The sequence below is a fragment of the Homalodisca vitripennis genome, chromosome X (assembly GCF_021130785.1).
Source record: "Homalodisca vitripennis isolate AUS2020 chromosome X, UT_GWSS_2.1, whole genome shotgun sequence".
Taxonomy (NCBI): Eukaryota; Metazoa; Arthropoda; class Insecta; order Hemiptera; family Cicadellidae; genus Homalodisca; species Homalodisca vitripennis.
In genome coordinates this window covers 86,238,765-86,255,613 of record NC_060215.1, presented here as the reverse complement: position 1 = coordinate 86,255,613, position 16,849 = coordinate 86,238,765, and the positions used below count along the sequence as shown (strand labels likewise).

The 16,849-nt window shown below is 35.4% G+C and overlaps 1 protein-coding gene across 1 annotated transcript in view; it reads right to left on the bottom strand.

Annotated features, from left to right (window-relative positions):
- LOC124369306 (heat shock 70 kDa protein 14-like) overlaps positions 1 to 16,849 on the bottom strand; it is a 43,138-nt gene that overhangs the window by 12,911 nt on the left and 13,378 nt on the right. The window contains exons 2-7 of the mRNA XM_046827244.1: positions 9,757 to 9,822; positions 8,659 to 8,751; positions 6,887 to 7,115; positions 3,165 to 3,369; positions 1,469 to 1,630; positions 751 to 1,009 (exon numbers count right to left, since the gene is read on the bottom strand). Of these exons, the coding sequence (XP_046683200.1) occupies positions 751 to 1,009; positions 1,469 to 1,630; positions 3,165 to 3,369; positions 6,887 to 7,115; positions 8,659 to 8,751; positions 9,757 to 9,816 (1,008 nt within the window). The 5' untranslated portion in view covers positions 9,817 to 9,822. The remainder of the gene's footprint in view (positions 1 to 750; positions 1,010 to 1,468; positions 1,631 to 3,164; positions 3,370 to 6,886; positions 7,116 to 8,658; positions 8,752 to 9,756; positions 9,823 to 16,849) is intronic.

Here is a 16,849-nt window from a genome sequence, read left to right as displayed (position 1 = left end):
CAAATATGCCTTTAAGGAGCTTCGTTTGCTGACCCTTCCCTGTCTCTATATTCTCGAGGTGGCCTTGTATTGCCGACTTAAATGTGGGTTGGTACGGGGCAAGGATGTCCACCAATATGGGACTAGAGGCAGGAATAACTTTCGAGTCGAACAGCACAGAACGGCAGCTTTCGAACACTTACCATATCAAGTTGGAGTCGGACTAATCAATAGGCTCCCTGAGGGCATCAAACAACAACAATTCAAAACTCAATTAAAACATTTTCTTATGTCAAAGGCATTTTACTCAACTGTTGAGTTCATGATGGGCTGCTGGAATGAAAATTTTTAAAATTACCAACAACCACGAAATCTCCGGTTCTGATACATACAAGAACCGTATTGCATTGTATGTATTTACCTTGACCAACATCATTTATCTGATGTACTTTATATAGTTACGTTGACGCATGCCATGCAATATTGTAATTGTTTCACGTAATAAAGAATATTATTATTATTTACCTGTCATATAATTTTCTTGTTCATGAAACAGGGTAATTTAAGAAAAGTTAAGCAGTTTATTTATGTATTTCATTTGAAGTAAGCTAATGACTATACATTTTTTTAGAAAATATTTCAACAAGATAACATTTTATAATAGAACAATTTTTAGCATCAAACCACTGAAAAAATGCAGTAATAAAAGTCATATGAATATTTAATTAATATAATATAAAAAGCTAAAGGTGACACAAGCTACATATTTACCGTGGACACACTATCAGGAGTCATTTGGAGTCTCTCCAAGACTGTGTAGATCGGCTGAGCAAACCACTGCAAGAACGGGAAGAGTAATGACTCAAACCGAGCCCTTGACACTGTGTGGTTTAAATCCACACCCTCACAAAGTCCATCAACAAAGCAGTTGGCACTTTCAATGGTAGACAACACATGGATACACTCTTCTGCTGCTACGGTCAGTTTCATAAAAGATCTATGACTGTCCTGGGGGTCTAATCTGTTCCGCCTAATGGACAAATGTTATTATGTACTAGATATTGAAAAAAATTATCAACAAAAGCAACCAACTGCAACAATTTTATATAGTGCCGATGGCTTCTGTTCGAAATTGGTTTGACCTGATGAATATTAAAAGTGAGTTTGTTACACTTATTCCTTTTTTAACACTGTGCAATAATTTACAATTCCTCTCATGTTAGTTTAAACTGTATGCTTGAAATTTAAAATTTAGTGGACTGTAATTTCTTGAATTTTTTTTCAAAAATTTTTCTGAAAAACTGAAAATCCTAGCTTTTATTCATTTAACACCATGGCTCCATCCATGCCCTTTGTATATCCAGAGCTTTTTTTTAATATAGTTTCAATTTATTGAGATAACACATTAAATTCACAACATGGCTGTTCTGCCTCTGGAGAAACTGGAGATGATTATATTGAAATTAAGTAACTTAATAATAAGGCCTACCTGTAAAATGCATCTGCCAGATAACTGGTCAGGGTTTTGATGAGAGCTTTACCACCCACAATATCTGAGTGTTCTGTGTCAAGAACTGTTATCATACCATGGGTCAAGTCAATAACTGTTGCCTCACATGTTTGCCCACCCACTCGGTACACCAACACTTTCCTGCACACAAATCAACAGTCATAACATACCACAAACCATGTTTAATCTCAACAGACAAAGCCAGCTTCTTTAGCTTGAGTTATTTTTGTATTTACAAATCAATTTAAGAAAAACTTTAAAGTTGAAGGAACAATTCCTTTCTATAATATCTATGTACAATATAGAAAACCATATTTATATAAAACTATTGAATTTGTAATATTTAATGCCATGTAATCCCTCAAAACTTTTTTTTTACTTTTGAAGTCTTGTATATTTCACGTCTGTAGCAATTTTTGGTGACTGATTGAAATTCAAACTCTGACCTTTTTGAATTGACCAATATTTGTTCATCCTTTATCTTGTGACATAGTTATATTTCTAAGGCCGTAAGAGAGCAAATTAGCTCAATTGCTTGTGCGTGAGCTTGGAAACTTGAAGGGAGATACTACACTTATTTAGGTACTTATGCAGAGACCATTAATTTTTGAAGAGTTTTTCTTAACGGTGACCTAAAATAACCACATTATTAGACAAAACATACTTTATTTACTTAGTGTGAAAATTACATGTTATTATGACAATCAGTTCTTGTTTTCTGCTTCTCATTGGGAAACGATGTCGGTGAGGAGTCCACTCTATCCCTATCTACTACTTGATACTACACAATATAAGTAGGTTTATATTAGGTTATCATAAATATGTTACTAGTAGTACCAAAGTTAAAGATAATCTTTACGAGTGCTCCTGTGATCTGAGCTTGAATTTTGGTACTATCTCGAGGGATGATTTTTTTTACACCAGAAGTGTGGCACTGAAGCCCGCACTAATAAATAAATCATATTTATTTGTCATATGAACTATTACGAGTTATTAATGAAGTCGATAATACTGTCAGTTGAGACAAAGTCAAAAAAGTTCTTGAGACTATACAAGAGTTAAATAATAAAATAAACATACTTTAATATACGAGTAACATTTAAAATAGATTTTAACCTACTTTGATGGTGTCTAATAAACATACTTGACGTAATTACTTATCTTAAAGAAAATCTATTTAAAGATTTTGGTTGATTCATATAATTAATTCCAAAATATGATTCCTACCTTTAGATCATCATATAAATACTAGATACTATTGTAAGATAAGCTAAAGGGTGATGCGTTTACAATTTTAAAAAGTAAACAGAATATGATTTACAGTTGCTAAAAATGTAATGTAAAAGGGGCATATTCGGTCAGTACTTTCCCAACGTAGGATCACGTCCTAGATCGTCCAACTTTTCCGACATCAGATCATGTTCAACGACCTGACACGTGATCTGAGGTTGGAATAATACTGATTGGAAATGCCCCTGGCAATTAGTGTGGGCTTTTGGTGGCACCTTTCACTTCTGGTGAAAAAGAAGAAAAACATCCCTCGAGCAAGAATGTAGCCAGGAAAAGATTTTGGGGGAGGTTAATACAACTGACATTATCCTGTAGTGAACAGAAAAAGAGGTCTCATTTTGTTCCTTAAAAAGTTCGAAATTGTATATTTAGTTTTTTTACGTACTGTGGAGGCGGTGGAACCTTTCCTGTGAGTAGGTTATACCCAAGAATTGCAGTGGCAGGTTCATTGACAATATGTAGCACATCCCAGCCTACAGCCTCTGCAGCTGTCTTGATTTTGAATCTTGCAGACTCTGAGAAATGTTTGGGCACCATCAACACACATGATATTTCACCTTCCACACCTGGCACTGCACTCTTGGCAATCTCTGTTAGGGTAAAAACAGTCCAATGATTAAAACAACACAGGCCATTGTTCAAAAACAAACTTTGAAAAATATACAAATTATTCATCTAACTTAATTTGCTGCATGCACACAAATGAAAGAAGCCTACTATTCATACATCAGTATACACTTCTCTTGCAGTGTATCGTCAGACTAGCCTGGGCCTGTCCAACTACATTCTCCTACATTTGGTAAGTACATTTTCCCTAAGTATTGATTTAGTTTGGCTGTTTTCCCTTGGCTGTTACAAGAGGTGTTCCCCAGGGTTCAGTGTTGGGCCCGGTTCTGTTTGTTCTTTTTACTGCAGACCTACCTAAGTATTTGGGTAATATAAGCTACCCAGTCATGTTTGCTGATGACACCGTTCTTGTAACGAGTGGCAATGCCATTGAAGACCTGGACATTCGTACCTTCATATCAGTCAGTATGGCACAACAATATTGCTCAAATAACGATCTAGTTTTTAACGCTGCAAAGACAAAATATCTCGCTTCTGGACGATTAAAAGAATGCTTGACTGAGCCCCCAGATCTTCAGAGAGTTGACAACACAAAACACTTAGGCCTAACTCTGGATCAAGGCCTCTCCTGGAGCAATCACACCGACCAACTGTGTTCAAGGCTTAGCTCTGCAATCTTTGCAATGAAGAGGATTAAATCCATTGGTACCTCTATCGCTTTGAAAGCCGCATATCACGCTCTGTTCGAATCACATGTTCGATATGGAATAACTCTGTGGGGAAGTTCATCTGCCGGCAACCTTCATCGTGTCCTGGTATTACAGAAGCGGGTTATGCGGATCATGGCAGGTCTACAGCCACAAGAATCTTGTAGAGAGGCTTTTAAATCTTTTGAGATACTCACAGTAGTGTCCATATACATCATCGAGGTAATCACCCACGCCTCAAGAGAAAGATTACCAAGGGTTGGTGACGTCAACAGCTACACAACAAGACGGGCAAATGATATATCCCTTCCAGCGCATAGAACAACCCTTTACACCAAGAAGCCTTCCTATAGCGGTGCAAGACTCTTTAACATGCTTCCAGAAAACTTCAAAACATGTGACTCTAAAACTCTGAAGAAAAGACTGCACAGCCTGTTGATAAACTCTACAATTTATAGTTTGAATGAGTTTTTTAATTCTGTTAATGCTATTATTTAAGATATGTATGTGTATGTATATGCATTCATATATTTTCTCCTCATATATATTTTATTTTACAGAAATGTTAGTTAATATCAAATTTTAAAGATATTTTCTCTTTGCATTTATAATAGTTTTAAACTAGTTTACCTACTTCTTGATGACATCAATTTTTACTGCATGTGTTGACTCTGTAACCATTCTTGATGAATGTGTAAATAAAGATATTATTGAATTGAATTGAATTGTTTTGTAGCCTAATACACTTTAATTACTGTAAACTACATAGTAAGCTATATTAAAGGAACCCTAGGTTGTACAAGGCAATTATAATTTAAGTAAAAATATTTCTGTGTCAAGAGTTAGACGTGCTTATCCAAGGTAATTACAAGGTAATTACAGACAGGCTATTTATTAAGGCTAAATCCGAATTGTGTTTTCACTAATCATATTAGGTCAATTTATGATATTTTAAAAGATTTTAATATCCATATTCAACCAGATTACAGGTTGTTTTATTTTAGTTTGGCCTCAGAAACCAAATCCTGAAAGTTTATATTTTCCATTTAACCCCGACAGTGTCCTTTAGGTGGTAAACCAAACATTGAAATTTTGTAATCACAAGAAATCATAACATATCTTTACAATAAACAAAGTTTTATATATCAACTTCTCACGAAAATCTTCGTAAATATTAGATGCTGAGGCTTAAAAATATGGAGAGTAGTTTACCCTTTCATTGTTATTCGCCACTAAGAAACTATTTCAAACATTTCACAAACTGACCGTGACAAACTCTGATACTGTTAATAACAATTTTCATCATCACGTTATCTCCGAAACTACAGAACGAATTTACATAGAACTTTACATACATGTCCGTCTTACCTCTTAGGTGTTCTCTCAGAAACAGTTTTGAATATTTCACAGCCTAATCACAGAAATTTGCACAAACTGTGATATTATTACATTCAAAATTATAAAAACATTACAATTATATTAGGTTCGAATAAGGCCCATGTGTGTGTGCTTGACAAGTTTTATTTGCATGTTTTTATAACCAATTGCAAGAACTCATGGAAAACTACGATATCAATCACGTTAACACTCGTAAATATTGAAGACCAACTCTTAATATTGATTCAAAATGACGAATGTAATGATGGTGAAAACAGTGAAACAGTGACTTATTTTAATGACTATCGCAGATTTTTGAGATGTTTGGGAACAGGTTACCAGGAACTGTTGGAAATACAACAAGCCTCTAGCAACTAATTAAATCTTTAACAAATAAATTATCCCAATCCACCATTGGGTAGTTTTTAATTGGTATAAATACTGTAATTTTGATATACTGGTAGTAATTTGCTAAATTTAAATACAATGAAATACTGTTAAAAACCAAGCTTAACATCTCCACTTTAACACAAGTCTTGTACCAACTTTAGAACAGCAGAGTGCTAGTAATGTGCATTCACTGCTACCCATACGTTAATTAAATGTTTGTTTTCTGTCAAATTGTTAAAGAAAAAAAGGGGCAATTTATCTGCCATGTTAGTTTTGAATATGAAATGAAGATACAATTGGTGATAAACAGATAAATGTGTGATACAAGAAGTTTAATAATAACTACACTTCTGTGGACTTCGAACCTTGCTCTGAAATACTAACAAGTATAGGGTTTTTAATATACAATTTTGATATGAACAGTTGAGTCCAAAAAACAAAAATTAAACCAAATTTGATCCACAAAAAGCTTAATCTATAATTTTATAGTTTTGTTTGGTGTTTAAATTTGCATTCACTGTTTATAATGAAGTCTATTATTATGGATGTTGTCCAAGTTATAATGTTGTTTAATTAGTTTTCATAGACACCTTTTGCATGATAAAGAATACAGGTTTACAAAAACAACACTTAAAAACCAAATAAAGTAAAATTGCACCATAATAACTCTAAACTTCCATAAGATGGCTTGAAATTATAAAATAAAAATGTAAACCTAAATCAGATTTGACAAATCTTATACTGGAGCATACTGAACATTTAATTACAAAAATAAACACTAAGTTATAGAAAGAATTTGATCAACAACCACATATAAAAATACATAGAAGAGATTTATTATTTACATGCTATATCTCACAGCCTCTCACTGTTATTATTTCCTTGAACTATTGGTGAATTAAACAGTTGAATTGTAGCCAATCATGTGAAAAATAACTTTGTAATGGATTACACTTTAATATACCACAGTAGTGTAACTCAATCACATGTAAAGTAAATTTAGACATATCATTAGTAGAAATTTTGAGATTCTAAAGAACAGAAAAAGTATTATAAAAGCAATTACCAAATAAACTACGGTAGATACAAGAAGCTATTGCTAAGGGTGTCTTTAGTTCGACTCTGTCTTCCAGGGGGAGACTGTAGTACAGTTCTCCATCTTCCAATACAGTTGCAACCTTGCGCTCTCCCTCACCAACAAAGTCGGGATCTTCTCTGTTCAACATCATCTTGTTATTTTTGATTGTGGTACTCCATCTAGAGATCATAAGTGACTTGCAGGCAGCCCCCACAACCTACACATGAATACTCTCATAGTTACAACTCTCAGGTTAAACTATTCTGCCAAATTAGACAGCATTAATCATAGTAAATATTCCAGAATGTACCCAATTAACTATTATGATGTCTACAGGTATACGAATAGACATGTTTTATGCTTAAAAGCACACATAACTAAAATAATGTTAAGATTTTGCACTTGGTATTATTACTATTAAGTATAAAACTATAATATTTGGTTAATGATTACTGGAGTACAGATTGGATAAAAATAACTGTAACTAAACATCATTTATACATTTGTTTGTTTATAGGTGACAGAAAATAGAAGGATTTATTGTTGGTGTATTCAAAAATTGTAGTCAAAATATTGTCATCTGCAGGCAGAGTGTCAGGTAACACCACCCTACTAAAACCACAACTCGTCAATGTCCATTCCATCCAAATGAGGTCACAATCATTGTGCGTCATCAAGAAAATAATGGGCTATGACCCTGCCCAACCAAAAGCCGCACATTGTTATTTGCATTGCATACATTTCCCTTTATTTAATCATGCAAGAGTTTTCTGTATCCTAGATATAGCAGTTCTGGATTCCACAAATCCATTTAAGTAGAAGTGTGCTTCATCACTGAAGATAATTTTGTTTGCAAAGGTGTCAAAATATCTTAATACCTGCCGTTTTCTCAATACCTAGTCAACAAATTCTCGTCTCTTCTGGTGATCAGCCACTTTCAAGTGTTATCAACTGAATTGTATAGGAGTAATATATGAGATCGTACTGTAGAACTCTCTGTACAGAAGAACATCTTAAACCCAACTGTTGAGAACGGTTACATATTAATTTCACTGGGCTAACAGCCACACTGCCACAAACCAACATAGTGTTCTTGGCCAGAACAACGACATCCAGAACTTTTAAGATCGACTGTTGAACCTGTCTCAAAGAACTTTTTTATGAATCCGTGAAATGTTGATTCATTTAATATTTTTTTTGTTATACTCTAGAGTAACACAAAGTCACCTGACAATAGCTGCATAACTCTCCCTCCACTCGACAAAATGACGATTAACAATCGTTGCACACAAGTGAACTTCTCTATGGTTATACACAGAATGCAAGAACGAGAGAAATACCAGCTGTCAACAATGAGAATGTTCTGAAAATAATAAGTAGGTCAAACATTGTTGACAACTGATAGACCAATTTTACCAGCCGTTTCAAAATCAGCACTCTTTTTGAATCAGCCTATTAAAATAGTCTATAACTAACATTTTCAATGTTTTCCTCAGGTAACAGACAGACTTGAAATAGCTTTCTTTTCATATGCACAGAAAGCCTCCACCACTTGACAATCCCTACAATGTATAGTCGATTATCCCTTCCTAAATAACTACCTGGACAAAATTTGGTACAAAAAAAGCCTTTGCCTTTTTATTATTTTAATCAACTTGTTATTTGAATACCCTTTTATAACTTAGCTTGTTAATAATTATTATTATAAACATTGGATACTTATTAATAAATTATTGTAATCATATTAATGCTCAACTTACACTTTCATTTTCAGTAACAGTAACGATTGCTGGCATTACTCTGTCACCAGCATCGTTTGCAATTACTTCGACACTAAACTTTCCATCATCTTGCTGCACATGTAACATAACAAAAATTGTATTAATATACAGATAACATTTGACTTATTTGTTGTCAAAAATGAATAAATATCAAATATCAACATTCCTATGGATTAATACAAAAATATTAGCCTAGATGAATAAGGAAAGTACCCAAAGTTGCCTCAAGGACAGGATAAAACTGATTACTCTTTTTTTATATGTTAAACATGCTTGAACAATCACTAACCTTATCCTACAGATCAACGTGTTTATCATAATTATTTGTATAAAATGTTACTGAAAAATTCTATTAATAGTTTTTTACATGAAAAGCATATTAAATACTTGAAGAGGCAACCTATCATTATTCATTGTTTGTTCTACGAATAAGTTCAAAATATCTACTATTATGTTTTAAGTAGTTTATTGACCTTCTGAGTTTAATGTTCAATTGACATATTAACAAACATAGCTAATCCATTACAGGTTCTGCCTAATGGGCCATAACATTCTTTGGCAAACACTTCCAGTACAAGTTCTGTACTCTTATTTTATCTGAAACTTTTTTTTTTTTTTTTTTTTTTTTTTTTTTTTTTTTTTTTTTTTTTTTTTTTTTTTTGCTCTGTAGACTATATTATTTTCCTTTAAATACCTATTCAAATAAAAAATAAAATATTTTTAAATAATTCTGGTTATTAATTAAAGTATTGCATTTGGCCTACAGTTTTAAAATGTCTTCTCAATCTTACCCTTTGTATTGGTCTGACAATTTTTAGCTCTTAAAATACTCTGGGAGAAAATCCCTTGTGATAGTGATTGATTTATAAGAACACTCAGGGGATCAGCAATTCTCAGCAACAGATCCATTATCTACACATTATTAATCCAACATATGTTTTAACTTATGATCATGTCATGACATTTTTTCCTATAGTAACCTTTTGAATATTAGTATTGTACTTTAATAATAATACTATATAAAGAACAGAAAGAGTTAACAATGATAAACTTACAAAACTTATGTTTACTACTAACCTTACAAACTGCTAAACAAGCACTAGAATTTCCCACATGTATGCCAAATACTGGATTCATGGTTTCCTAAAACAGTGTTTCAAATGAATTCCCAATTTAACAAAAATGTTGAAACAAAATTAGAAATACAAATCTAAAACTCTGAATTTTAGTAATGATACACTAATTAAATTATGTACAAGAACAAATTGAAATCAAATCAGCATTCCTTACATAAACAGCCTTTCAATATTTCCTGAATACACCCACTGTAAGAAATGTACAGGAGAATGAATAATACAGGTATAATATGTGTCTGCAGTTTTAGTAGAAAGTATCTACTAACAGTTAATTGTGATTCAATGCTGTCAATAATTCTGGCTTTCAATGAAAATTATTAATAAACAACAATTACCGTAAGTAATTTTAAAGTTCTTCTTGTGATTTTGAGTTGAGACAGAGTTGCGCCACCTACGTACTTGACGAGTTATCCTTATTGTACTGATGAACCAACATCATTTACATGGATCAAGACGAGTAAAGGGCTAAGTATGGAGCTCTGAGAAACCCCATAACTCAGACTCTCCTCTCCGGATTTAACGCCTGAAATGCCTACAAATTGTGTTTGATCACTGAGATACAATTTGAGCCACTTGAGTGACACTCCTCGCATCCCGTAATACTTCAGTTTGTGAATGAGGATTTGATGGTCAACACTACCAAACACTTTTGATAAGTCGAGGAAGATACACAAAGTATATCCTTGATTTTGAATTCACTCTACTATAGCTTCGACTAGACGCATCAATGCGTCTACTGTTGATTTTCCACTTTTGAATTCGAACTGATTAACAAACAGCAGATGGTGTTTGTCCAGAAAATTCACACTACGGGAGAAAAAGAGCTTTTGAAAGATTTTGCTGAAGACTGGCAGCATCAAGACGGGTGGTAATTTTGAGTTGAAAGAGGGTCACAATTTTTGAAACTTGGAGTGACTTTGGCGATTTTGAGAGAGGAAGGAAACGTTCCTGAGTAAAATCAGAGGTTGATGAGGCGTTCAAGGAGCCCCAAAAATGCTTAAGAGCACTGTTTTAGGAGCCACATTAACACGTGATTTAAGTCATTAGACCGTTTTGACGGAAAGTCTCTTATCATTCTAGCAATTTCCTCCTCAGATACCTGGACTTGGCACTGATGGAGGAACAGGCGGGCTAAGTGGAGGACGAAGTGACCGCCTGAATGACCGAGGAAAAGAATTCATTGAACTCCTCAGCTATCCTTGAAAAAATCGTTGATGAGTTTATCTTTGATTTGTAATTCACTCGGCTTGTCATTCAATAAAGTATTATTGTTGATGAAGGCCAGTGCAGTATTTGAACCGTTTTTTGACGTGAGCAATGCATTGTTTACATCACAGGCTTTCGCAGCTTTGATGAATTTTCTATAAATTTCTTTTAAATTCTTAAAAATGTTTTGAATTCTTCGTTAACTATGTACTTGTTAATTTCCAAGAAAAACAAAATATTTCTCTAAGACTGTAATGTATGCGGGTCGACACTGTACTCTCTATGGGTCGGGAAGAATAATTAAACTACACATTTAGAGTAACATTGCTCTAGGACCGCTCGTAAAGGAACGGACGGGACGCGGAGGGTTACATGACGGTGTCTGGTGGTGGACTCCGGGTGGACTGACTGGCTGGCCAGCTTGGACCGTTGGTTGTAGGGTAGTGGCGTGATGTGACGTCACAGGAGAGCAGCCTATGAGCATTCTTTATTCTTTTAGACCACATCGTATGTTACATCGCCTGACAATACATACTGCCAACATCACTGGTGCAGACATTAAATATCACTATGGATATACCTACCAACTTAGTACTTCTCACACTAAATACACTACAATCCTCCCCCTTAAATACATAAGTCCCCTACAATTTTAGGAAATTTATCAATTACAATTTGTTTTACAATTCTCCAATTTTAAATCAATTACAATGAATAAGAAAATTGACATTATACTCTTTTATTTTTGTAAGTATAGATTATAGAGAAACAAAATACAAACTCAATATAATCATTTAACACAAATCACAAACACTTTCAATCAAAACCAATAAATCAGAATATAGCAATTAATAACACATTGAATGAACACAATTAAACAAATCGATAATAATAATGCTTAAACAATATTAATTATATACAAGTCACAATTGGGTTGTATTTACAAGTCCATTTTGACTAAAGGTTTACGATCCCTTAGTGGGTATCGTCTAACAGGTGTCATTTGTTTGGGTGAAACGCTGGAACTGTTATTGTTTACATTTGTACGTGGGCTGGGGCTTTGCCCCTGAGCGTTTCTGTTATTGTTATGGTTTTGCGGAGAGGGGGGCAAGGTCGTTGCTAAAAGTACTGGCGACCTTGCGCTCGCTCTGTCCCGCGACTGTATATCGATCGTTTCCTGCGTGTGCTCTGTTGCCACGCTTGCGTCTGGGAGTCTAGGCATTGTTGTCAACTCAGACATTTCCGGACTACACTGTAAACCTACCAACTGGTCGATATGTCGTTTCCACCTCATGCCCGTATTCAGTTCAACTAAATACGTGACTGGTCCTAATCGTGAAACTACCACACCTGGTATCCACTTATTTCTACCTCTGTAATCTCTGGCTATGATTGGTTGTCCAATAGCTAACTGTCTAGTTTTTACTACCCCTATAGTACAATCGTTGTTTTTCTTGATTATCTGACATTATTGCTTTAACATTTGGGCGAATTAATCTAACCTAGACTTTAGCGATCTGCCCAACATTAATTGAGCTGGCGATAGATTGGGTAGTAGAATGCACTGTATTTCTATAAGTGAACAGGAAGTTACTCAAAGCTAATTCTAAATCCTTGGAATTATGAAGAGCTGTTTTCAATTTATTTTTAATAGTTCTGACTGACCGTTCTGCCAAACCATTGGTTTCTGGGTGGTATGGTGGTGAAAAACGTGTGTTTGATACCATTTGACATCAAAAAATTCTTTAAAACTCTTGACTGGTAAAAGGTGGTCCGTTGTCGGACACTATGTGGTCTACAATACCATACCTACTAAATAATTCCCCTTAATTTCACAATCGTGTGAAACAGCTGCCGTTGAAAGCAACGGGCAACACCTCTGGCCACTTAGAGTACGCATCTTTTTACCACCAAAAATAACTTGGACTGAAAAGGTCCAAAAAAATCAATATGAATTCGAGACCAAACTCGTTCCGGAACATTCCAATGATGCAGGAAAGCCTTGGGCGGTTTTGCTCGTTCCTCCAAACAGGCTGCACAGCTGTTAGCTAGTTGTTCTATTGTCCCGGTCGATATTAGGCCACCATACATATGCACGGGCTAATGCCTTCATATGCGAACAATACCTATGTGTGAAGTATGCAATACGTTCAGAATGTTTATTCTGAACCTTTTAGGTATTACCACCCTGTACCCCACATTAGGATTCCTTGCTCCAAGGATAATTCCGACTGTCTAATTTCAAATGGCTTTAGATCTGGTTCAGTTACAATAGGCCAACCTAATTCTACATAGGATATTACCTTTTTGATTTCACTATCTACCATTGATTTCTCTTTTATGTCTACATAGCTTAATGGTATGTCATTTTTCAGCTAAAACACTGCAAATAGGTACCTATGACATTAATATTAAGGTCATCATCCGAGATTTCATCTTTAATCTCACTATTTACAGGTAATCTAGATAAACCATCGGCATTGCCATGGTTTTGGGACTTAACATACACAATCTCATATTGGAAACCACTTAAAAAACAAAGCGTATCGTTGTAACCTACTGGCTGCGAAAGCAGGTAACCCTTTTCTTTGGTCCAAAAAATAGCCACTAAAGGCTTATGATCAGTCTTTAACAAAAAACTGTGTACCATATAAATATTGACTAAATTTCTTAACACCAAATACAATGCTTAATGCTTCCTTATCTATTTGTGAATAGTTTTTCTCAGCGCTATTTAAACACTCTACTTGCGAATGATATAGTTCTTTCTGTACCGTCGTATTGAATCTGACTCAAAACTGATGCAATGCCATATGGACTAGCATCACTGGCTACACTAGTGGTAATGCAGGATCATAATGCGCTAAAAACTTCAGCAGAGATTAACTTTTGCTTAATCTCTTGTAGTGCCTTCTTACATGCTAAATTAAATACAAAATCGGTATCCTTCTTAAACAACTGATACATTGGGGTTAAAAATAGTGGATATCCTAGGAATGAAACGTGAATAGTAATTAACAAGACCAAGGAAGGCTTTAAGCTGTGTCACATTTTGAGGTTCAGGTGCCTTGACAATTGCTTCAACCTTACTAGGTGCGGTATGCAACCCTTGTTTACTGATAACAAAACCTAAATATTCTAAACTGTCACAGAAAAATTTTACATTTGTTCTTGCTCACTGTGAACCCATTGTCTTCAAGTCTTTGACACACTAGTCTAAGTCTATGCATGTGTTCCTCATTGTTTTTACCTGTTACTAGAATGTCATCTAAAAAATACAGTTACCCCCGGGATAACCTTGTAATGTTCGTTCTATTATTCTCTGGAATATTCCCGGTGCTGAACTGATACCAAAACATAGGCGATTGTAAGCATACAATCCTTTGTGTGTGCTAATTGTACAATACGTTTGACTATCTACATCTAGTTTTAAGCTGCTGATAAGCTGAAGATAAATCTATTTTAGAGAATTTTTTCTCCGTTTTGTAGGCTGGGCAAATATTTCTTCAATTTTCGGTAACGGTGTGTCGGTCTACCTCCAAGAAAGGATTTTACAGTTATTTTATAATCCCCACAAATTCTTATTTTTCCCATTAGCCTTAATAATTGGTACAATGGGAGTCCCCATTCACTGGTATCTACTGGTGAAATAACGTTCTCTTGTTCTAGTCTAGTCAGCTCGGCTTCTACTTTTTCTTTAAGTGTAAAAAGGTAACGTCCTAGGTTTAAAGTATTTTGGTACTACATTTTCTTTTAACTTTAATTTAACTGGTGCTGCACCCTTGAAACATCCCAACCTTATCCGTAAATACATTTGGAAACTCATTGTACAGTAATTCTACTTGTTTGTTGTTGTTGACAACAGACGGATTGACAGATGTTTGTTTGTTTACCTCTACAGGTGTGTTGTGGCTTCCACTGACAGGCGTGCATGCGTCTGCCGCGCTGCCGCCTGCAGTTGGCACAACCCCCACCATGCTCGTGCGATCAGCTGACTGTACATTGTTTACATTTACTAGGCACTCTAACTGTTAAATCTAATGCTTGCATCCAATCACGCCCTAACAAGGGGATTAGCCCCATTAGCTACGATGTATAAAGCTAATTGTTTCTCTTTACCTTTATGTTGTACATTGAACCATAACCTTACCTAAAGGCCTGATCTTTTCATGTGTATATGAACTTAAGACTAAGCTAGTTGGATACATGTTTATATTTCCTAAACTTAGTCTTACAATCTTTTTCTGACATAACTGAAACACAAGCTCCACTATCGACTTCAAATACAATTTCCTTACTTTCCACTAATAACTGTACCGTTATTGGCTCAATTTTATTAATCTTAGTTTCTATTTCTTTAACCGTAAATAGATTGGAAATGTCATACACATCGTCATTGTCTTTATGTTTCCAGTGATTATCTGAACCGGACTCTGCTGATTCTTTACTTTCCTCTACATAGTGCTGCCTACCTTTATAAACATATTGCTTTTTATTGCTGTAAAAACTGTTTCCCTTTAGCTGAAGGCTCCTTAGACTTATTTGTAAAAACATTTGGTTTGTTCTCATTAGGTTTGTTAACATAATTTTTCGATCTACAAAACTCTTTCAAGGTGTCCCTTCTTTTTACAATGATTACACGTGTACTCACGAAACCGACATTGCGATGCTGTGTGTGTGATCCTCGCTTGCCGCAACAATAGCAGGTGATGTCTCCCAGCGCCTTCCCGCCGTCCGTCCGATGACCGTACTCGCGCTGCGATGCTCGCCGCCTGTGTCCTTTTCGGTATCGGACCGCTGCTCTGCATCCGGTGAATACGTCCTCCTGCAGTTGTCATCTGGGCCGCCCCCTTCTCAGCAAATTCCATTGCAGTAGCTAGTTGCACGGCTTTTTCATAAGTGAGGTTCTCCTCCCCGAGAAGTCTTTTCTGTATCTGTTTGGTCTCGCAGACCCGCGACTAATCTGTCCCTTAAGTAGTCTGGCAATTTTATCACCAAATTCACAATACTTAGATAACTGTTTTAAATGCACAATATAATCGCTAACCGTTTCATGATCCAAATTGATTCCGCCTACTAAATTTAAATACTTTCCGTGATAAAAGAAGGCTTGGGATGCAGATGATTCGCTATAGTGTCCACAATTTCCTTGTACGACTTGTCAGACGGTTTGTCTGGTGTAATTAAGTCTTTCAGTAACGTATAGGTCCTTACACCCATAACTGTCAACAAAGTGCTTAGTTTCTTTGAATTATCGATATCATTACAATCAATAAAAAACTCAAATCTCTCTATATAAGACTGCCACGATTCTTCCGCACTATCAAAATAACCCATAGACCCGATAGTTGCCATTTTGTTTTCTTGTACACTCCGTAATAACTGTTTAAAATGTCCCCGGTAAAAATAATCGTCTAACGGCATTAATTGCAACGATTAAAATCAGCTTGTGCGCTGCTTACACCCAGAATAGTTTATATCGATTCGGCGTACCTTACTACTCCCGACCGTTGGAATGTCCGGAATGTCCTTGCACATTCGCGGTTATTTGCACGTGTTCATTACGATAGTTGCCCTTCCCGCACTATATCACTGTAATTCACTGTTTTCAATGTCCCGAATGTCCCTGCACATTCGTTGTTATTTGCACGTGTTCATTACGCTTGTTGCCCTTCCGCACTAAATCACTGTAATTCACTGTTGCAGTTGTTTTCCTCGTCGCCACTGTAAGCGACGTTCCACTGTTGCAGTTGTTTTCCTCGTCGCCACTGTAACGTATGCGGGTCGACACTGTACTCTCTATGGGTCGGGAAGAATAATTAAACTAC